The sequence below is a fragment of the Pongo pygmaeus genome, chromosome 20, assembly GCF_028885625.2.
Source record: "Pongo pygmaeus isolate AG05252 chromosome 20, NHGRI_mPonPyg2-v2.0_pri, whole genome shotgun sequence".
In the NCBI taxonomy this organism is placed as follows: domain Eukaryota; kingdom Metazoa; phylum Chordata; class Mammalia; order Primates; family Hominidae; genus Pongo; species Pongo pygmaeus.
In genome coordinates, this window is record NC_072393.2 from 51,464,598 (window position 1) to 51,486,173 (window position 21,576).

The following is a 21,576-nucleotide window of genomic DNA, read 5'->3' on the forward strand; positions in this document are numbered from 1 at the left end:
TTGGCCAGGCTGGTCTTGAACTTCTGGCCTCAAGTGATCCGCCCTCCACGGCCTCCCAAAGTGCTGGGATTACAGGCGTGAGCCACTGCGCCCGGCCTCCCCTTAATCATTTCATAACCTACACAGATGGCAGAGGGAGCTTCTTCCCCAGAGATGGGGAAGGTTCTCCTGGAGTGTCACTTAAGTGCTTTTCAGTGCAGAAAGGTGAACAACTGGAGGGTTCTGGAAGCACAAGAGGCCTCGGGTTTTCCACAGGAGTCTTTATTACAGTGTAAATCCAAGCTCAGGCCTCCCCTGGGCCCCATGCAAAGCCCCGGCGTTGGGGCTAGTACCAGGAGACACCAGCGCCTCACGGCGCCACCAGCGGCGGGTCCGGAAGTGCAGGGTGGTGCCCTGTCTAGGCAACTACAAGTCCCAGCAGGCCCCGCGGCCAAGGTGCCTCGTCTTTCCTGGACCCCTGGAGCAGAGCCTCTTGGGAAATGTAGTCCTGGTCGCTCAGGTAATTAGCGCAGAGTCCCTAGTGGGAGTGATCCTGACACCCACCGGGAAAAGGCTCGGGCCGAGGAGGGGGGTGGGTGGGAACGGACGGGACATGGAGGGGGGCAGAGGGCTGAGGGGGGTGGGGGCAGGCGTCCTGCGGGCAGAGACACCGTTCTCATTCGGCTTTGGCTTTGGATCCGGAGACTGCGGCTGCTGCAGAGGCCAGGGCTCCGGTCCCTGGGATTTTAGCTCGGATCCTGAAGGAGAAACAGGTGGGATCACGCGGTGGGGCAAGAGACGGGGGGTGGGCATCTGGGGACAACGGGGAAAGCTGGGTGGGAAACTGACCAAGAGCCCGAAGCCAGCTCCTGCCCTCCACCTAGTGGCCTACATTGGAATTGCCTCCTCAGCCTTTTCAAGGGGACATTACCCTAGGAGATTTACGGACAGCGAGAGTAGAAAGGAAAGGTTCCCAAGCTCCCCGACTTCCCCCTCCCATCGACCTCCGCCCCATGCTCTTACTTAGCTTTGATGTGGCTCAACTGATTGGTCACCAACCCCACATACTGGTCGATCTGAGCCTGGGGAGACCAAAAAAAGGTGAAAGAAGGGATTGGAGGGGTTTCTTCTCTTTAGTCACATAGGAGGCTGCTTCCTCCCCAACCTCCAAATCAGGAGTTGTGAGGTGTGGCCCACCATGCCACCCCCGGCTCTAAACTTCATAGAATACATTAGATGCCAGTTATAGGGTCAGCGAGTTGGGCCATACTCTATATGGAGAGTGATGTCAGGTGGAACACACAAGTATCTGGCAGTGAAGCCGTGTCCTGGGCACGATGGTTAATCTTTGAGTGAGTTTGCATACGTGTGTGTTGTGGGGTAGGGTGAGAACAGAAGGCATTGGTATTGGTCACTGAGTCCCTGAGTGGATTGATTTATATACTCCTGTTTTTTAAAAACTTATTTATTTATTTATTTTTATTTTTTTGAGACAGGGTCTCACTCTGTCACCCAGCCTGGAGTGCAGTGGCATGATCTTGGTTCACTGCAACCTCAGCCTCCTGGGCTCAAGCGATTCTCCTGCCTCAGCCTCCTGAATAGCTGGGATTACAGGTGTGCACCAACATGCCTGGCTAATTTTTGGATTTTTTTTTCTTTTTTTCTTGTTCTTTTTTTTTTTTTTTTTCCTGAGACGGAGTCTTGCTCTGTGGCCCAGGCTGGACTGCAGTGGTGCAATCTCAGCTCACTGCCACCCCCGCCTCCCGGGTTCAAGTGATTCTCCTGCCTCAGCCTCCTGAGTAGCTGGGATTACAGGTGCACACCACCAAGCCTTGCTAATTTTTGGATTTTTAATACAGACAGGGTTTTACCATGCTGGCCAGGCTAGTCTCGAATTCCTGACCTCAAGTGATCCGCCTGCCTCAGCCTCCCAAAGCTGGGCTCATAAGCGTGAGCCACCATGCCCAGTCTTTTTTTTTTTTTTTTTAGATAGGATCTTGTTCTGTTGCCCAGGCTGGAGTGCAGTGGCATGATCACAGCTCATTGCAGCCTCGACCTCCTAGGGTTCAACCCATCCTCTTGCCTCAGCTTTCAGAGTAGCTGGGAGTATAGGCGTATGCCACCACACCTGGCTAATTTTTAACCTTTTTGTAGAGATGGGGAGGTCTTACTATGTTGCCGAGGCTGGTCTTGAACTCCTGGCCTCAAGCAATTTCTCCTGTCTCAACCTCCCAAAGTGCTGGGATTACAGTTGTGAGCCACTGTGCCTGGCGTGATTTAAATACAGTTTCATTGTGAATTTTGGTGATTCCAGCCTTTGAAGGACAGAGTTAGGACTAACCGGCAGGGCATATAATCATGTGGCTCCCAGCTGTGCTGGAGAAGGGGCTGTCAGTCCATCCGCCTGTCTCTGGATAGGATGGATGTCAGCGGTCCTGCTAATGTCAGTCTTGTGGGCAACAGCCATCCCACTCTTGATTTTATTTTGATTTTTTATTATTTTTTTTGGTGGTGTTTTTTTTTTGAGACAGACTCTTGCTCTGTCACCCAGGCTGGAATGCAGTGGCATTTAACTGACATGTCAGTTAAAATCAAGACTGAAGGCCAATCTCAGCACTTTGGGAGGCCAATGAGGGCGGATCACCTGAGGTCGGGAGTTCGAGACCAGCCTGGCCAGCATGGTGAAACCCAGTCTCTACTAAAACTACAAAAAATTAGCCGGGCATGGTGGCAGGCACTTGTGATCCCAGCTACTCGGGAAGCTGAGGCAGGAGAATCGCTTGAACCTGGGAGGCAGAGGCTGCAGTGAGCCAAGATCGTGCCATTGCACTCCAGTCTGGGCAACAGAGAGAGACTCCATCTCAAAAAAAAAAAAAAAAAAGGCAGCAAAGTCTGGGCACAGTGGCTCACACCAGTAATCCCAGCACTTTGGGAGGCCAAGGTGGGCAGATCACTTGAGGTTAGGAGTTTGAGACCAGCCTGGCCAACATAGCAATACTCCATCTCTGCTAAAAATACAAAAATTAGCTGGGCACGGTGGCCATATGCCTGTAATCCCAGCTACTCAGAGATTGAGGCAGGAGACTTGCTTGAGCCCAGGAAATGGAGGTTGCAGTGAGCCGATATCACACCACTGCACTCCAGCCTTGGCAAGGGAGCAAGACTCTGTCTCAAAGAAAACGCAAAACAAAACAAAAACAAACGAACAAAAAGCCTGTCCCTGGCTGATGCTGATAAGACATGTTAGTTAGACTCTGGTTGTATTGAGAAGGTGCTGCAGCCAGGACACCTGTGTCTGGCTGGGACATCTGTCAATGGGACCCCGGTTCTGTAAGGAGATGGTCAGACCCCCATGTTTAGTTGGGGTGCTGACAACTGAGGGTGTCACACTCACCTGGTGCTGCCGGTACAGCAGGGGGATGGTGAATAGACCAATCACTCCTGTGGGTACAGAGACGGGGGCGTCAGGGTGTTCCCAAGAGATGAACAGTTCCACCTGGAGCCCTGTCCCCCACCAGACTCCAAGTCCCCATTTGCCCCTCACGGCCTTCCCAGCTCACCCAGAATGAGAAGAGTCAAACCATTGAAGATGGCACCCACGAAGGTCAAGATGTAGAAGAGGAGGGCCAGCTGGGGGTGAAGGTCAGGGTCAGCAGAGCCCACCAGGAATTCCCTCCCATGCTGTGAATTTACCCAACAGTCGCCCTCCCACCCCCTAGCCGTGCAGAGGTGAATGGGGGAACCCAGGAGGGGCTGAGAGCTCCAGGCCACCTTGAAGGAATCCACGAGGTCTTCTACCAGGAAGAAATGCCGCAGCTGCGTGGCCGCCGAGACCACGCGGGAGGTGATCTGCTGGGACAAACGTTCCGTCTGCTCCCGAGTCAGGGTGAGGTCCACATCCAGGTAGGCCCTGTGGGGACAAAGGAGTGTGGGGCGACTCAGTGGGTGACCAGCTCAGACTGGTGCCGGGGCAGCTGAAACAAGGGAGAGGAATGGCGGTTGGGAGAAGACCAGAGTTAGGACTGAGGGGCAGCTCAGAGGAACCACGTGTAGAGGGCTGGGGTCAGGGTCGGGGTCACGGTCAGGGGAAGGGATCGAGGATGAAGGGTACCAGGTTAGGATCAGAGATTAGGATTGAAGGGTAGGTTAGGGGATCAGGATGAAAAATGATCAAGATGAGTCGGGGTCTGGGTGGGAGTTAGTGCCTGATTTGAGGTCATGGGTCATGCTTTAGGGTCAGGACAGGGGCTCAGGTCAGGGGCCAGGGGTTCTCACTGGAAAGGGTTGGCTCCATCCCCCCGGTGCACGGCCTGCAGCACTTTGCGGTAAACCCTGAGAGAGATGGTGCCGCAGAGCAGCAACAGAGCCACGTGCGCGGCCACGGACACGATGCTAAAGTGCAGGAGGCAGAGGAGGGAGACCATCAGGCCTGTGAAGACCACTCCTGACGTCCTCGTGTCCTTCCAGTACAGCAGGTCCGCCACTGTGGAGGGGTGGTGGGGGGGGCATCAGGGCTTGTACCTGACCTGGCTGCTCTCCACACACCTCCCTTTCCTCCCTGTCCTACAGCTGAAAAATGACTTCTCCACACACCTGTTTGAGCATAACCTGATTTCCTTTTTTTTTTTTTTTTTTTTTTTTTGAGAGACAAGGTCTCTGTCGCCCAGGTTGGAGGGCAGTGGTGCAATCATAGCTCACGGCAGCCTCGATCTCCTGGGCTCAAGTGATCCTCCCACCTCAGCCTCCTCAGTAGCTGGGACTACAGGCGTGCACCACCACTCAGCTAATTTTTGTTTTTGTTTCTGTTTTTAGAGGTGGGGGAGGTCTCGCTGTGTTGCCCAGGCTGGTCTCGAACTCCTGGCCTCAAGTTATCCTCCCACACCAGCCTTCCAAAGTGCTGGGATTATAGGTGTGAGGCACAGCACACAGCCCAATTTGCAATTTTATTTTTTTAATTTTTTAATTTAATTTAATTTTTTTTTTCTCTATTGCCCAGGCTGGAGTGCAGTGGCGCAATCTCGACTCACTGCAACCTCCGCCTCCCTGGTTCAAGCGATTCTCCTGCCTCAGCCTCCTAAGTAGCTGGGATTACAGGCATGTGCCACCATTCTCGGCTAATTTTTGTATTTTTAGTAGAGACAGGGTTTCACCATGTTGGTCAGGCTGGTCTCGAACTCCCGACCTCATGGTCCACCTGCCTTGGCCTCCCAAAGTGCTGGGATTACAGGCGTGAGCCACCACGCTAAGCTGCAAATTTTTAGCGGCCTCTTTTCTTCCATGCTTACCTCCCGTCTTCTCCCTCTGGAAAACCCAAGTTAACCATCTAGGAAGTCCCATTAATCTTACTCCTCCCCATATAATTATGTGTGGACAAAGAAATACAAACTGATGCTTCTTGGTCATTTCTTATGAAAAATGGAATTATGCTGGGTGCAGTGGCGCACACCTGTAATCCTAGCAATTTGGGAGGCCGAGGCAGGCAGATCACCTGAGGTCAGGAGTTCAAAGCCAGCCTGGCCAACATGCTGAAATCCCATCTCTACTAAAAATACAAAAATTAGCCGGGCTTGGTGGCAGGCGCCTGTAACCCCAGCTACTTGAGAGGCTGAGGCACGAGAATCACTTGAACCTGGGAGGCAGAGGTTACAGTGAGTCAAGATTACGACACTGCACTCCAGCCTGGGAGACAGAGCAAGACTCTCTCCCCCCGCCCCCAAAAAAAAAAGAAAAGAAAAAAGACAAATGGAATTATATACACACTTTTCTGCATCATGCATACTTCACTCCACTTTTCCTCCTAATCAACTGAAATAGCTCCCTCTCCCCATTTTGTTCCAAAGACAGGGTCTCGCTCTATTGCCCAGACTGGAGTGCAGTGGTATGGTCATAATTCACTTCAGCCTCGAACTTCTGGTCTCAAGTGATCCTCCACCTTTGGCCTCCCAAAGCACTGGAATAACAGATGTGATCCACCATCCCTGATTAGCTTTTAATTCATTCATTCTTTTTTGTTTTTTTGACAGAGTCTCACTCTGTTGCCAAGACTGGAGTGCTGTGGCGTGATCTTGGTTCACTACAAACTCAGCCTCCTGGGTTCAAGCTATCCTCCCACCTTAGCCTCCTGAGTAGCTAGGACTACAGGCACATGCCACCATGCTTGGCTAATTTTCGTATTTTCAGTAGAGATGGGGTTTTGCTATGTTTGCTAGGTTGGTCTCAAACACTTGGCCTCAAGCATTTCACCTGCCTCAGCCTCCCAAAGTGCTGGGATTACAGGCATGTGCTACCATGCCTGGCCTTAATTCATTCTTTTAAAGAGCTGCACAGTATTCTATGTTGTGGCTGTGCTCCTGTGCTGTCATTCATTTTGTTTAACCATGTACCTATTGCTGGGTCATTCAGTTTGTTTCCTAACCCCTTCACCGCAAGCAGGGCTGCAAGCAACATCCTCCAACAGATATTCTCACCTTCTGGAGTGACTATTTCTGAGATAGATTCCCAGGGTGGAATTTCTGGGTGGACTGGTTATGTGTGTGTGTGTGTGTGTGTGTGTGTGTGTGTGTGTGGGTGTGTTTGAGACAGAGGCTCGCTCTATTGCCCAGGCTGGAGTGCAATGGCACAATCTTGGCTCACTGCAACCTCCACTTCCCAGGTTCAAGCAATTCTCCTGCCTCAGCCTCCTAAGTAGCTGAGATTACAGGAGGGCTCTACAACACCTGGCTAATTTTTTATACTTTGGTAGAGATGGGGTTTCACCATGTTGGCCAGGCTGGTCTCGAACTCCTGACCTCAACTAATCCTCCCACCTCGGCCTCCCAACCCAAAGTGTTGGGATTACAAGCGTGAGCCACCACCCCTGGCCTTGGTTTTTTGTTTTTTTTTCTTTTGAGACAGAGTTTCGCTTTTGTTGCCCAGGCTGGAGTGCAATTGTGCAATCTCGGCTCACTGCAACCTCCACCTCCCGGGTTCAAGCGATTCTCCTGCCTCAGCCTCCCGAGTAGCTGGGATTACAGGCATGTGCCATCACGCCTGGCTAATTTTTTGTTATTTTTAGTTACAGATGGGGTTTCACTGATCTCCTGACCTCAGGTGATCCACCCGCCTTGGCCTCCAAAAGTGCTGGGATTACAGGCATGAGCCACCACGCCCGGCCGCATTTTTTCATTTTTATTTTTAATTTTAATTTTTAGAGGCAGAGTCTCACTCTGTCACCCTGTCTGGAGTGCAGTGGCATGATCATGGCTCACTACAGCCTCTACCTCCCAGAGTCAAGCAATCCTCCTACCTCTGCCTCCTAGCAGCTGGGGCTACAGGTGGCACCACCATATCGTGCTAATTTTTTTTTTTTGGACAAAGTCTTCCTCTGTCACCCAGGCTGGAGTACAGTGGCATGATCTCAGCTCACTGCAGCCTCTGCCTCCCGAGTTCAAGAGATTCTTGTGCCTCAGCCTCCCAAGTAGCTGGGATTACAGGCATGAGCCTCCATGCCTGGCCTGGCTAGTTTTTTTTTGTTTGTTTTTTGAGACAGAGTCTCGCTCTGTTGCCCAAGCTGGAGTGCAGTGGCGCGATCTCAGCTCACTGCAAGCTCTGCCTTCTGGGTTCATGCCATTCTCCTGCCTCAGCCTCCTGAGTAGCTGGGACTACAGGCGCCCGCCACCACGCCCGGCTAATTTTTTACATTTTTAGTAGAGACGGGGTTTCACCATATTAGCCAGGATGGTCTCGATCTCCTGACCTTTTGATCTGCCCGCCTCAGCCTCCTAAGCTTGGCTAATTTTTAAACATTTTGTAGAGATATGGTCTCGCTATGTTGCCCAGATTGAATTCCTGGCTTCAAGTGATCCTCCCACCTCGGCCTCCCAAAGTGTTGGGATTACAGGCATGAGCCACCGCACCCGGTCATATGTATTTTTTTAATGTCATAAATTTTGAAACACTGCTTACCAGTAAGACCGTAACAGTTCTTATTTCCACAAGAAGCAAGAGAAAGATCTTTTCCCAGCATCCTGCCCTGCAATGGGTTGTAGTTCTTTTTAACTTTTGCCAATCTGTCAGGTGTAAAGTGATATCCCCTTGATACCCTTAGCAACACATGTTTCTAAGTCCTAAATGTATTAATAACGCCATACTCCTTTCCAGGGCCTAACTCAAATTTCTGACCCCTTTCTGAGACCCTAAAACACACCTCCTAAACCCAACCTCAGCCCTGACCTTTATACTCCAACCTTCATCTCATCTGTCTAAACTTTAGGCTCACTCCTGTAATCCCAACACTTTGGGACGCCGAGGCGGGAGGATCACCTGAGGCCTGGACAACATAGTAAGACTCTGTCTCTACAAACAAAATAAGAAAATTAGCAGGGCTTGGTGACCTGTCGCTGTAGTCCCAACTACTCGGGAGGCTGAGGTGGGAGGATCACTTGAGCCCAGGAGTTCGAGGCTGCAATGAGCTATGATCCCACCACTGCACTCCAGAAAGGGCAACAGAGGGAGACTCTGTGGCTTAAAAAGAAAAAGAAACTTTAGTAGTCTGCTTTCATTTGAGTCCTGAAAACCAGGAACTCAGTACCTTTCTATTTCTTTCCAGATCCTCTCTATCCTCCCACCCTCCCTCTAACTGACCCCTCCGACCGGTCCCTCTTAGAGGCTCACCCCTCATTTCCGTATCCTTCCAATGCATCTCCTCTCATTTACCTCCAAATAGGGCAGCCCCCTCCCTCCCCATAGCAGGGCCCTCCCAGGCAGGCTCCTAGTGGCCGGCGCCAGTGGATGGGGGAGGGGCCAGGTCGCCTGAGGCGGGGGCTAAGTTTAGGCACGCTGGGGGGAGGGGGCCTCCCCGCAGCTGTTCTGGCCCGTCCGGCCCCTGAGTGACAGCGCTGCCTGGGGCCGAGGCTGGGGGAGGGGGTCCTCCCTGCTCCTGGGCCCCAGAGTGCTGGCTTGAAGGAGAAGGGACCCCATTCTCCCTCTAGGTCCTCCCTATACTGCCCCTCGGCCCCCTAGCCCCAGTCTGCAGCGCTGCGGAAGCAGACCAGTAATAAAAATGCTCCAGATGTGCAGGAGATAAGGGCGAGTTTGGACCCCGTTCCGCCGACCTCAGCCCCCGTCCAGCCCGTTCCGCAAGCCCACCTTTACTCCCCATATCGGCTCCGAGTGAGAGGCTGGGGACACCGCTGCTTCTCGGGGATTTTGCCCACTTCAGTAGAACCCGGAGGACAGGAGTAGGGGGGGTGGGGCCCCTTTGGACCCAGCCAATGGCTGTCCATAGAGGTGGGGACAATTCCAAAATTGGAACCGTCTTGTAAACAGCCAAAAGCAAAGATGTCTTTAACCATTCCATAGCTGTTCCTGGAGGCGGAGCATATTTTAAAGTAAGGCTGGGTCGTTTTACAACTGGCCAATAGATGTGGTCGGGAAAAAGAGGGTTTTTGTTTTTTTTCAAATAGAGATCGAGTCTCCCTGTGTTGCCCAGGCTGGTCTTGCACTCTTGGCTTCAAAGGATCCTCCCACCTCGGCCTCCCAAAGTGTTAGGATTACAGGCATGAGCCCCTGCGCCCGGCCAAAAAGAAGAGTTTAAAAGGCACAGAGTTTACTTATAAATATTCTACGGCCACATCTAAATAAGGAGAGAACTGTATTTTTTCAGGGATTTGGCCTGTCCAAAATCAGCCACTAGGAGGAGCACTCCAGAAGAGGGAGGATTATTTTATTTTATTTTTATTTTTTGAGACGGAGTCTCGCTCTGTTGCCCAGGCTGGAGTTCAGTGGCGCGATCTCGGCTCACTGCAACGTCTGCCTTCCAGGTTCAAGCGATTCTCCTGCCTCAGCTTCCCGAGTACAGACAGGGTTTCACCATGTTGGCCAGGCTGGTCTCGAACTCCTCACAAGTGATCCGCCCGCCTCGGCCTCCCAAAGTGCTGGGATTACAGGGGTGAGCCACTGCGCCCGGCCAGGGAAATTTTTTAAAAGAGCGGAGTTTATCACGTCTAGCCAGTAGCAATACCTCTTCCCTTTTCCACTATCTGCTGTTCCTTTGCGAGATTGGTCCCTTTAATTCAAAATCCTCTCACCCTTTGCCTTCTGTGGGCCAATGCAGTATCTTCATACACCTTGCTTACCTAGAAGGCGTGGCTCCACCGTGAATTCTAATTGGTCCGTGCTATCGAGGCACTGTCCCCTTATTGGCTCTCGCTCCAGTGGCCCCCACTGCTTTTCTTCCTCTTCCAGCAAGGGCTCTTCAGGCCCAGAGTTCGAATCTCGAGATCGGGATGGGGACGGAGTACGGGCCTGGGGTGTCCCAGAGCCCGGACTGAGCTGGGGTGTCAAGACCTCGGGCGATGAGGGCTGAGCAAGTCGGAGTCGTAGGTCCAGTTCTGACACGGTAGAGAGAGAAGGCCATGAGCTTTCTTCTTGGAGGTGCCCCAAGGAGAAACCACCCACCCCTCTTGGCTTCGGTCCCAGCACCTCGGACATCTCACCTTCCCCAGCTTCTCCTGCCTCCAATCTGTTAGGTTCTTCCGGTTCTTCGTCTTCCAGCGGGGTGGAGCTGCTGGTGGAAGAGTCCTCCCCGGATCCCGTTCCCCGGGCCACCCAGCCCAGATGGTCCAAGCGAAGCCTCAGGTCTTCCAGAGGGCGCTCGGATGGAGGGGCGGTGTCAGGATCACCCCGGCGTCCAGGCTCCGGGGATTGGCTCAGGCTGGGGATGCTCTCCAAGCTGTCGCCCAGGCTGGGCTGAGGGTGCTGGTCTCGTGGTTCCGAGACTGAGCGGCCCTGGGGGCGGGGGCGGCGGGCAGTTGAATCCCTGCGGCCCCCGGAGCCCACTACACCATCAAAGGCGATGTAGGAGAAGGTCAGCTCCCGGGGGGTGCCCCAGTCCTGCGATGTGGTCTCCTCCTCGTCCTCCTCTGAGAATTCCCGGGCTGTGTGCAACTCCCGAAAATCGGAGTCGTCGTTCCCTCCTGCAGTGGGTGAAGGAGAGCCTTGTTTCCCTCAGTAGGTCCCTGAACTGCCCAGCCCTGAGCCCCTTCACATGCTCCCCTCCACTTACCTTCTGTGGAATCAGGAGTTGAGGAGGCTGTAGACGGAGCTTCTTCTGCGAGAGGGAAAGAATCGAAAACTCTTAGAAGTTAGACTGTCCGAATCACAGAAGTGTCTCAGTCCTGGAATCTTAGAATATTTGAATCACGGGACTTTTAGAACATTCTGCACACAGACTCTAAAACCTAGCATCACTGCCTGATGAAGCTCAGAGTCTTAGAAGTCCAAATCCAGGAATCTTAATCTTAGAGTCTTCAAAGTAGGAATCTTAGGAGGTTTCAATTCATTCATTCGTTCAACAACCACTTATTGAGCACCTACTATGTGCCAGGCACTGTTCTAGGTCCTGGGGATACAGCTGTGAAGAAAACAGACAAAATTCCTGCCCTCCTAGAGCTGACACTCTTTGGGATAGACAAACAATAAACAAGTGAATATATGATGTCGGGTGCAGATGAGCATATGGAGCAAAGTAAAGAAGGGTAGGGGAAGAGAAAGTGAAGAAAGTGAAGGGGTGCTGTTTCTCATAGGGTGGTCAAGAAGGCTTCTCTGATAAGATGACGTTTGAGCAGAGATCTGAAGGAAGTGAGGAAGCCATGCAGATGTTCAGGGACGTCTTCCAGGTAGAGAAGGAAGCCAGTGCAAAGGCCCTGAGCCAGGCACCATGCTTGGCATCTGAGGAACAGAGAGGTGCGAAGATATGACTGGAGAAGAGTGACTGAGGAGGAGAGGGGTGGGAGGTGAGAACAGAGAGGTAAGAGCGGTGGGGACAGACAGATGAGATGGTCCTCCCTTTGTAATCTGAAGTTAACAAGATCTTAGAATGTTGGGATGATACTTGAAAATGCTGAAATCACCAATTCTTAGAATTTTGACATCTGGACACACAAGACATGGAAGTGGCTAGATCTAAGGGTGTTGAAATCCCCAGCTGTCAGAACCCCCATGTGTGGGACAGAGAACGGTAGACATGGACTGTTATAGCTGTGAGCTCAGAGATTGTGAGGATCAGGCTAGGCGTTTTCAGCTGGGAACCCAGCCCCTTAGAGCTAGTTCAGAGCTTTGCACATAGATGATGCTCAATGCGGTTTGGAAATTGAAATCTGACGCCCTGTGCTCTCACCTCGTTTCCTCAGCTGGGGAATGGGAGGCCTGGAATGGTGTGGGTCTTCCCCAGGATTACCATTAATCAGTGGTAAAGACCGCTAAGGACCCATGAGTCCTTGCCCCCAAACCACGGATGGCTGTTTTCCCGGGACAGGGGGTTGGACAGTTTGGGCGAGGTCGGGGCTGCCTCTTGGACAGAAAACGGGGGTGGGATGCGAAGACAAGTGATTGGGAGCCAGACCCCTGTTTTCCATCCTGGCTTTACCCTCCGTTCAACCCCCTCCCCGCCAGCTGCGGCCAGCACCAGAGCCAGGGGACAGCTCCCCGCGCGAGTCCCGGTTCCCGGGCGGGGCCGGGCGGTACATCCCAGAGCGCAGCGCGCCTCCCGCCTGCTGTCTCAGTGCCCCCTCACCTCCGCCCTGTTTCGTCCAGGTCCTCCGGGTCAGGCTGCCCCCGTCGCCGCCAGAGCGCGGGGGAGGGGAGAGCTTCCTTTGTCTCCTATGCCTCCTCCCCCCATCCCGGCTCTCCTGCGGGCAAGCGCCGAGGGGGACACCGGGGAGTACCCCACCTGGACCTCTGAGGCCCACACCAGGCCCCAGCCTTCCTCTACTCACTGCAGTGGGCGAAGACCGGCAGGACCTGCCCCATGGCCCCCCTCGGGCCTGCATCGGGACCCCCGCCCACTCCGGCTGTGCCGCCCTGGGCCCGGGGTCGCGGGCGCTCATCTCCGCCGCGCCCACGACGCCGCTGCCATCCTCGCCGCCTCCTCCTCCCGGGCTGCTTCAGCAGCCACCGCCGCCGCCGCCGCCGCCGCCGCCGCCGCCCTGTGCTCGGCTCGGCGGGGGCGGGCGGGGCCGAGGTGGGGAAGGCACTGCAGCGCGCGGCCGGGGGCGGGGCCAGACGACGGGCGGGGCGGTACCAGAGGGAGGGTGAGGGGCGGGGAAACGCCGAGGATCAGGCGGAGGGGCGTGGCCTTCTTACTAAAGGGGCGGAGCCAAAAGGGTGGGCTACGGCGCCAGGAAGGAGGGGAAAGAGGCCCGAAGGGCGGGGCCTAGAGCGCAGAGGGCGCAGCCTTTAGGGGAAGAGGGAAGGAGGCCTGGAGTCGGGCGAGGGACTTGGGAGGGGATGGTGAACGAGCCTTGGCAGAGAGGATGAGAGCGTGGATCCCTGAGTGGGTTGGGGTGGAGCTCGGGGTGCCACTGAGGAGGGGGTGGAAAGATTCTAATGCTCTGAGGTAGGGTCCGAGCCTAGATTTGCAGAGGGAGCGAGAAAGGGGGCCGAAAGAAACGATTCAGAAACTTTTGGGGCACGCGGAGGAGCTCAAACGTGGGCAGGGCTAAAGCAACAGGGAATTATTCAAATATAACTGGGTGGGGTCGGATTCCAGGCGATTCCAGGTCTGCGAAAATTAGAAGGGTCTGGAGCTGTGTGCGTGAATCCTCGATGGGCGGGGCCTGGAAGAGAAAATAACCGAAGCCCCAGAGGGGAGGGGTCGAACTAAAAAAAGTAAAGAAAAAAATACATATATATAGCTTTTCGAGACAGGGTCTCCTTCTGTCGCCCAGGCTGGAGTGCAGTGGTACGATCACGGCTCACTGCAGCCTCGACCTCCCGGGCTCAGGTGATCCTCCCACCTAAGCCTCCTGAGTAGCTGGGATCACAGGTGTGTTCCACCGCGCCTGGCTAAATTTTAATTTTTGTAGAGACGCGATCTCGCTATGTTTCCCAGGCTGGTCTCAAACTTCTGGGCTTAAGCGATCCGCCTGCCTCGGCCTCCCTAAGTGTTGGGGTTATAGGCGTGAGCCACTGCTCCCGGCCAAGTATGGTATTTACAGGTTTTGAGGCTGGGGGCTGTACCACTGAGGCGGGAGGAGCTTGGACTGAGTGTTGTGTTGAGAACAGAATTAGTTTCCCTGGAACACCGGTTACTTCTGTGACTCTGTTTCTTCTTCCATCTGTAAACTGGAGATGATGATGTATAACAGTGTGTGACACATTAGTACTATGTAATAGTTTGCCACTGGTCCAGTATTATCTTTTTTCTTTTTTTTCCTGATTCAGATCCCAAACCCCGCTTTGTAGGTGCAGGAGAGAGGAGACCCAGAAGTGTAATTCCTTCTAGTGACCCGCCTAAAGAGCAGGTCAAAGGACAGGAAGGAGATTTAGATGGTTTAAAATCTCACAGCGGAGGGGATTAACGGAGGGGGCGGGCAGGTGTACAGGGTGGAGCCTTCCTGATCCCAGGGCTGAAGGATGGCGGCCCTGGCCCGCCAGCTGCAGCGTCTTCTCTGGACCGCTTGCAAGAAAAAGGAGAGGGAGAAGGAGGGGGAAGAGGAAGAGAAGGAGGAGGAGGCGGGGCGCAGGGCCCCCGATGGGCTTCGGTCTCTGTTGACAGCGCCGCGCCGCGCCCAGCGGCCGCACGGGGGTGCCGAGGCGTCTGGGGGCCTGCGCTTCGGGGCCAGCGCAGCGCAAGGCTGGCGCGCGCGCATGGAGGATGCTCACTGCACTTGGCTTTCGTTACCTGGTCTGCCCCCAGGCTGGGCCTTGTTTGCCGTTCTCGACGGCCACGGTGGGGCTCGAGCTGCCCGCTTCGGTGCACGCCATTTGCCAAGCCATGTGCTCGAGGAGCTGGGCCCAGAGCCTAGCGAGCCCGAGGGCGTGCGCGAGGCGCTGCGCCGAGCCTTCTTGAGCACCGACGAGCGCCTGCGCTCCCTCTGGCCCCGCGTGGAAACGGGCGGCTCCACGGCGGTGACGTTGCTGGTCTCCCCGCGGTTTCTGTACCTGGCGCACTGCGGTGACTCCCGCGCGGTGCTGAGCCGCGCTGGCGCCGTGGCCTTCAGCACAGAGGACCACCGGCCTCTTCGACCCCGGGAACGCGAGCGCATCCACGCCGCTGGCGGCACCATCCGCCGCCGCCGCGTCGAGGGCTCTCTGGCCGTGTCGCGAGCGTTGGGCGACTTTGCCTACAAGGAGGCTCCGGGGAGGCCCCCCGAGCTACAGCTCGTTTCTGCGGAGCCTGAGGTGGCCGCACTGGCACGCCAGGCTGAGGACGAGTTCATGCTCCTGGCCTCTGATGGCGTCTGGGACACTGTGTCTGGTGCTGCCCTGGCGGGACTGGTGGCTTCGCGCCTCCGCTTGGGACTGGCCCCAGAGCTTCTCTGCGCGCAGCTGTTGGACACATGTCTGTGCAAGGTCCTGGGGGCGTGGCGTAGTATCTTTGAGGCTTGGTGCAGCAGAGGGAGAGAGCCTCGGGGTTTTGGGGAGGAGGGCTTTGATGGAGAGGCAAGAGTAAATAAAGCTAGAGAAGGAGGGGATGGGGCTCAAGCGAAGGGCGTGGCCTGAAGTAGGCAGGGCCAAAATACAGATGCGGAGCCTGAGGGATGCTTTGAGGCACGAGGGGAGAGTTAGTGGAAGGGATTTAAGAGAAAGGGTATGGTCTTTTGGAATGGGGAGATTCTGGGTCGTAGGAGCCGGGCCTGAAGTATTGATTAGTGCTGGAAGGTGGAAGAGCAGGTAAACATCAGAGCGGGCGGAGCTTTAGGGAAAGGGCATTGTTCTCTCAATTGGGAGGGCCTAGGACCGGGTTGGTCCCAGTAGGAGAGGATTGGCAGGTAGGTGGGACGTGAAAGAAACGGGCATAAGTATAATGAAGTGGGGGACTTGAACCTGGGGATTGTTGGGAAGTTCTGCCTTCGACTCTCCCCCACCGGGCTCCATTTTCTCCACCGGCTTCAGGGCAGCCTGGACAACATGACCTGCATCTTGGTCTGCTTCCCTGGGGCCCCTAGGCCTTCTGAGGAGGCGATCAGGAGGGAGCTAGCACTGGACGCAGCCCTGGGCCGCAGAATCGCTGGTGAGCAGGCTCTGGGGGCCCAGCTGGAGGGGTGGTTGGCCAGTGAAAAGCTCTGCCATAACTTTTTCTTTTTTTCTTTTTTTTTTGAGATGGAGTCTTGCTCTGTCGCCTAGGCTGGAGTGCAGTGGCGTGATCTTGGCTCACTGCAACCTCCGCCTTCCGGGTTCAAGCGATTCTCCTGCCTCAGCCTCCTGAGTAGCTGGGATTACAGGCATGCACCACCACACCCAGCTAATTTTTGTATTTTTAGTAGAGACGGGGTTTCACTATGTTGTCCAGGCTGGTCTCAAACTCCTGGCCTCAAGTGATCCGCCCGCCTTGGTCTCCCAAAGTGCTGGGATTACAGGCGTGCGCCACTGTGTGCAGCCTAACTCTTGACTCTTTCTCAGAACTGTGTGCCTCTGCTCAGGAGCCCCCCAGCCTGAACACAGTTTTCAGGACTCTAGCCTCAGAGGACATCCCAGATTTACCTCCTGGGGGAGGGCTGGACTGCAAGTGAGTTGGGGTGAGGAAGGGTGGGGTGGAATGAGGGTGGGGTGGAAGGAGGAGAGTCCCCCTCCTGAGGGCCTTCCTGTGCTCTCCAGGGCCACTGTCATTGCTGAAGTTTATTCTCAGATCTGCCAGGTCTCAGAAGAGTGCAGAGAGGTAAGGATCCTGTGTTCTCCAATGTTTCTCTTAGGAGAGGACCCCCCCACCACCCCTCTTAGTGACAGGGAAATTGAAGCCAGTGAGGATAAGGGATTTGCCTGATGTATTTTATTCCTCTTTTCTCTTCTTTTCCTTCTCTTCTTTTTTTCCTTCTTTTCTTTTCTCTCTCCCCCTTTTTTTTAGACTGGGTCTCACTATGTTGCCCAGGCTGGTCTCAAACTCCTGGGCTCAAGGGATCCTCCTGCTTTGGCCTCCCAAAGTGCTGGGATTACAGGCGGGAGCCACTGCAACCCAGCCAGCTTGCTATATTAATACATTCCTACTCCCAGCCCTGAAGCATTGTACAAGGCATGAGGAGGGAGACGCAGATGCAGAGAAGAGGCTGTGATTCCCCTCCAAGAAACGTGAGCCTGCAATGCTCTACATTGCCCCGTCAGCCCAAGTGCTTCCCACATCCAAGAATAAGATGGAAACATTCAGGGAATGCTAATGACTAATTCTAAGGCCTGGACGCACAGCAGATACCATCAGGACGTATATGAGTATGATCCAGGTCTTAGACAAGAGAAGCTGTAATGGGGCCCAGATAGCTAAGGAGAATTTGGAGATATCCAAAGAGGTAGTGGTAGACCAAGGCATGGAGTGGGATCAGGGAGGAAATGGGAGGGAGGAAGCTGGGTTTAGAGCCCCAAGGCCTTTGCATGGCAGAGATGGGAGTTTGGTTATTATCATGTTGATGAGGGAGGATTGTTGATAATTTCTCAGTAGCTGAAGGAGGTATTTGTCAGTTTTCTTTGAGTCGTGAGAGATGGAAGCCCAATTCAAGCTGGGAAAACAAAACAGGGAATTTACTGGGCCATGTAATTGAAGAGTTTAGAGTCTTAAGGCATGGCTGCATCCAGTTGTCAGATGATGTCATCATGAATGGGCTCTTTTTATTTTCTCCGAGCTGGCTTCATTACCTTTCAGGGTCTCCTCCTGAGGTAGCGGAGACTTGCAGCTCCAGGCTTACACCCCAGCAGCCTGTCCTCCCCAGTGGAGAGAGTTTGCCAATTTCCCAGGAGTTGCAGCAGTGGTCTTTGGGGGCTGGTTCTCATTGGCCACACCAGGTCACATGCCTGACCAGTCACTGTGTCCGATTGGCCAGGCTGGGGTCGCACTTGGGGTTGGGGTCCACTCCTTTCAAACCTTAATGGATTGTGAGATGGGGTATGGTGGTCCCTCAAAGGAAAAGGAAGAGGTGCCAGGAGACAAGACAGGATTTCTAATTACCTTCTCCCACATTTTGTGTTACAGAAGGGGCAGGATGGGGCTGGGAAGTCCACCCCCACGCATTTGGGCTCAGCCTTGGACACGGAGGGCTGACAGCTGTTGCCCTTTGGGGATCCTTTGCTTCTCTGGGGCCTCAACAGAACTAAAGAAGAAAACCGACCCTTTCCCCAGCTACATGTACCAGCGGAAGGAAGGAAGGCCAATGTAGGAACCCAAAATGCTTATTTCTTCTTCTCTTACTTCCCTCTCACAGAAAAGTCTTACGAGAGGGGAAATTCCACCAACATCCAGACCAAAAAGAAAAAAGCCCATAACGAAAAAAAAAAAAAAACCCAACCAAATGTTTTTGAAATATTCAGAGCCGAACAGATTCTGAGAGATAACCCAGTCCAATAACCTCTTTCCTTCTTATTATTCATCTGTTTTTGAGGGGAAGTAGAGTTTTGATTATTAAACTTTATTTACATAAGTGATTCCAAATACATTTTCTTGTAAAAAACAAAAAAAACATGTTTTGCCTAGTCTGTTAGCAAATACGTTATAGGGCACCTGCTGTGTGCCAGGCCTTAGCCTCACAGCCATGAACCAGGCTGACCCACCAAGATCCTTGCCACCGTGGGGCTGACCTCTTGGTCAGGAGACACAGCAAACAAGGGAATCAATAAATAAAGTCATCTCACCAGGCGCAGTGGCTCACATCTGTAATCTCAGCACTTGGGGAGGCTGAGGTGGAAGGATCACTTGAGCCCAAGAGTTCGAGACCAGCCTGGGCAACATAGCAAGACACAATCTGTAATTTTTTTTTTTTTTTGAGACGGAGTCTCGCTCTGTCACCGAGGCTGGAGTGCAAGGGTGCTCTCTCGGCTCACTGCAAGCTCTGCCTCCTGGGTTCATGCCATTCTCCCGCCCAGTCTGTAATTAATACTAAAAAAAAAAGTCATCTTGCACACTGACAAGTGTCACAAAGAAAATAAAACAGGAGGATGTGTTAAGAAAATGACTAGGGGAGCTACTTCGGGTTTTTAACTTTTTTTCTATTTTTAAAATTTAAATTTATTTAATTCAGGTAGTTTTGAATGGGTAATAAATTCACTTGGTTTGAAATGCAAAGAGTGCAAGATGGCATACAATGAAGTCTTTCTCCATCCCTCTCACACTTCAGCCACTCAATTTTCCATGGTGGGGGAGGTAGCTTTAGAAACAAGGGGATCAGGAAAGGTCTCTGAGGAGGGGACAATTGAGCAGAGACCTGACAGAGAAGAGTCAGCTCTGCAAATACCCCAAAGAGTGTTCTAAGGCAGAGGGAACAACCAGTGTGAAGGTTTAGAAGCAGGATAGAATTTGCCCCCTTTTTTTTTTTTGAGACAGAGTTTTCACTCTTGTTGCCCAGGCAGGAGTGCAATGGTGCAATCTCAGCTCACTGCAACTTCCGCCTCCTGGGTTCAAGTGATTCTCCTGCCTCAGCCTCCCAAGTAGCTGGGATTACAGGCACATGCCACCACACCCGGCTAACTTTTTGTATTTACTACAGACGGGGTTTCACCATGTTAGTCAGGCTGGTCTCGAACTCCTGACCTTAGGTGATCCACCCACCTCGGCCTCCCAAAATGTTGGGATTACAGGCATGAGCCACCAGGTCTGGCCAAATTTGGCTTTTTCAAGACAGACTTGAGACCTCTCAAGTACGGTGGCTCACGCCTGTAATCTCAGCACTTTGGGAGGCCGAGGCAGCTTGATTCCAAGAATTCGAGACCAGCATGGGCAACATAGCGAAATCTTGTCTCTACAAAAAAAAAAAAAAAAAAAAAAAGATCTCCGTGACCACCAAATTCCCTAGAATCCCACACTCTCTATCTCACTGGTAACCCTTGCAAGGAGTTTAAAGTGGACTTTTTACATGTATTAATATATGGTATTTTGGGTGTTTCCTTGATTTTTTTCATTCCCTTTGTATCTTTGGCAACTTTTTATCCACTCAATGGATGTTTTCATTCTATGTCACCCATGTCATTTACACACTTCATGCCACCCATTTTTTTAAGAGACAAGGTCTAAGTCTCTATCCCAAGCTGGAGTATAATGGTGCAATCATTGCTCACCACAGCCTCGAACTCCTGGGCTCAAGCAATCCTCCTACCTCATCTTCCCAAGTAGCTGGGACCACAGATGGATGATACCACACCCAGTTAATTTTTTTTTTTTTTTTAAAGATGGGGTCTCGGCCAGGCGCAGTGGCTCACATGTGTAATCCCAGCACTTTGGGAGGCCGAGGTGGGCAGATCATCTGAGGTCAGGAGTTCGAGACCAGCCTGACCAACATGGAGAAACCCCGTCTCTACTAAAAAATGCAAAAATTAGCTGGGCGTGGTGGTGCATGCCTGTAATCCCAGCTACTTGGGAGGCTGAGGCAGGAGAATCCCTTGAACCCAGGAGGTGGAGGTTGCAGTGAACTGAGATTGCGCCATTGAACTGTAGCCTGGGAAACAAGAATGAAACTCTGTCTCCAAAAAAAAAGAGAAATGGGCCTCACTATGTTGTCCAGGCTGGTCTCAAACTTCTGACCTCAAGTGATCCTCCCGCCTTGGCTTCTCAAAGCACCAAAGCACTGGGATTACAGGCATGACACACCTTGCCTAGTCCACACCTCCTTAAGTTGCTGCTCACTCCGTGCTTCAGAAAAGGATGTCCAAGAGTTTCACTATTCCCTGCCCTCGTCTTTTGTTTTGTTTTGTTTAATTTTTTTTTGAGGAGTCTTGCTCTGTTTCCCAGGCTGGAGTGTAGTGTCACGATCTTGGCTCACTGCACCCTCCGCCTCCAGGGTTCAAGTGATCCTTCCACCTCAGCCCCTCAGCCACCCAAGTAGCTGGGATTACAGGTGTGTGCCACCACACCTGGTTAATTTTTTGTTTTTGGTAGAAACGGGGTTTCACCATGTTGCCAGGCTGGTCTTGAACTCCTGACCTCAAGTGATCCACCCGCCTCGGCCTCCCAAAGTGCAGGGATTACAGGCGTGAGCCACTGTGCCCAGCCTCCCCTGTCCTCTTGATGGATATTTAAGCTATTTCCAATTTCTTGCTCTCACATCACTGCTGCCGTAAAGATCGTTATGTACATATGCAAGCGTTCTCTTATGCAGGGGTCTTGCTAACTGTTTTGTACAGCACTTAAGCTAAGAAGAGTTTTTTTACAGTTTTTAAGGATCGTAAGAAAAAACAAAAACTGAAGAGTGTGTAAACCAGACCCTATGTCTAGCATATCTAAGATTTCCTATTTGAACTTTTACAGAAAATGTTTGCCCGCTGGGCTTGGTTACTCACACCTCCAATCCCAGCACTTTGGGAGGCTGAGCCAGGCAGATCACTTTAGCCCAGGAGTTTGAGACCAGCCTGGGCAACATAGCTAAACCCTGTCTCTACAAAAAATTAGCCTGGCATGGTGGTGTGGACCTACAGTCCCAGCTACTCAGTGGGCTGAGGTTGGAGGATCGAATGAGCCCTGGTTATGCTACTGCACTCCGGCATGGGCAACAAAGAAAGACCCTGTCTCCAACAAACAAACAAACAAACAAACAAACAAACAAAAAACCATGTTTGCCGACTGTTGTTGTAGTGTAGGTGGCACCCAGAAATGCCACCCCTCCTATGTTACAGATGGGAAAGCTGAGACCCAGAGAGGAGAACACA

At 52.9% G+C, this 21,576-nt stretch overlaps 2 protein-coding genes across 5 annotated transcripts; one reads left to right on the top strand and one right to left on the bottom strand.

Moving 5' to 3' along the window:
- Nucleotides 1-245: 245 nt before the first annotated feature.
- RTN2 (reticulon 2) lies at nt 246-12,995 on the bottom strand. Of its 3 annotated transcripts, XM_063658158.1 has the most exons (11): nt 12,735-12,977; nt 11,024-11,068; nt 10,455-10,934; nt 10,095-10,349; nt 9,106-9,324; nt 4,255-4,462; nt 3,751-3,889; nt 3,540-3,609; nt 3,374-3,420; nt 1,003-1,061; nt 246-737 (listed from the first exon to the last, which is right to left on the bottom strand). In XM_063658158.1, exons 1-11 carry the CDS (start codon nt 12,766-12,768, stop codon nt 656-658), a joined length of 1,638 nt encoding a protein of 545 aa, XP_063514228.1. In that variant the 5' UTR covers nt 12,769-12,977; the 3' UTR covers nt 246-655. The 3 variants fall into 3 exon arrangements, with proteins under 3 accessions (XP_063514228.1, XP_054319669.1, XP_054319670.2); XM_054463694.2 differs by lacking the exon at nt 9,106-9,324 and having other exon boundaries at nt 12,735-12,995; XM_054463695.2 differs by lacking the exons at nt 10,095-10,349; nt 10,455-10,934; nt 11,024-11,068; nt 12,735-12,977 and having other exon boundaries at nt 9,106-9,326.
- A 1,348-nt stretch (nt 12,996-14,343) lies between these two features.
- On the top strand, nt 14,344-21,576 carry PPM1N (protein phosphatase, Mg2+/Mn2+ dependent 1N (putative)). 2 transcript variants are annotated; one of them, XR_008495746.2, is made up of 6 exons: nt 14,374-15,312; nt 15,856-15,973; nt 16,363-16,468; nt 16,558-16,618; nt 17,918-18,097; nt 21,544-21,576. XR_008495746.2 is itself a non-coding variant. In XM_054463696.2 (5 exons), exons 1-5 carry the CDS (start codon nt 14,374-14,376, stop codon nt 17,984-17,986), a joined length of 1,293 nt encoding a protein of 430 aa, XP_054319671.1. In that variant the 5' UTR covers nt 14,344-14,373; the 3' UTR covers nt 17,987-18,395. The 2 variants fall into 2 exon arrangements, 1 of the variants encoding a protein (XP_054319671.1); XM_054463696.2 differs by lacking the exon at nt 21,544-21,576 and having other exon boundaries at nt 14,344-15,312; nt 17,918-18,395.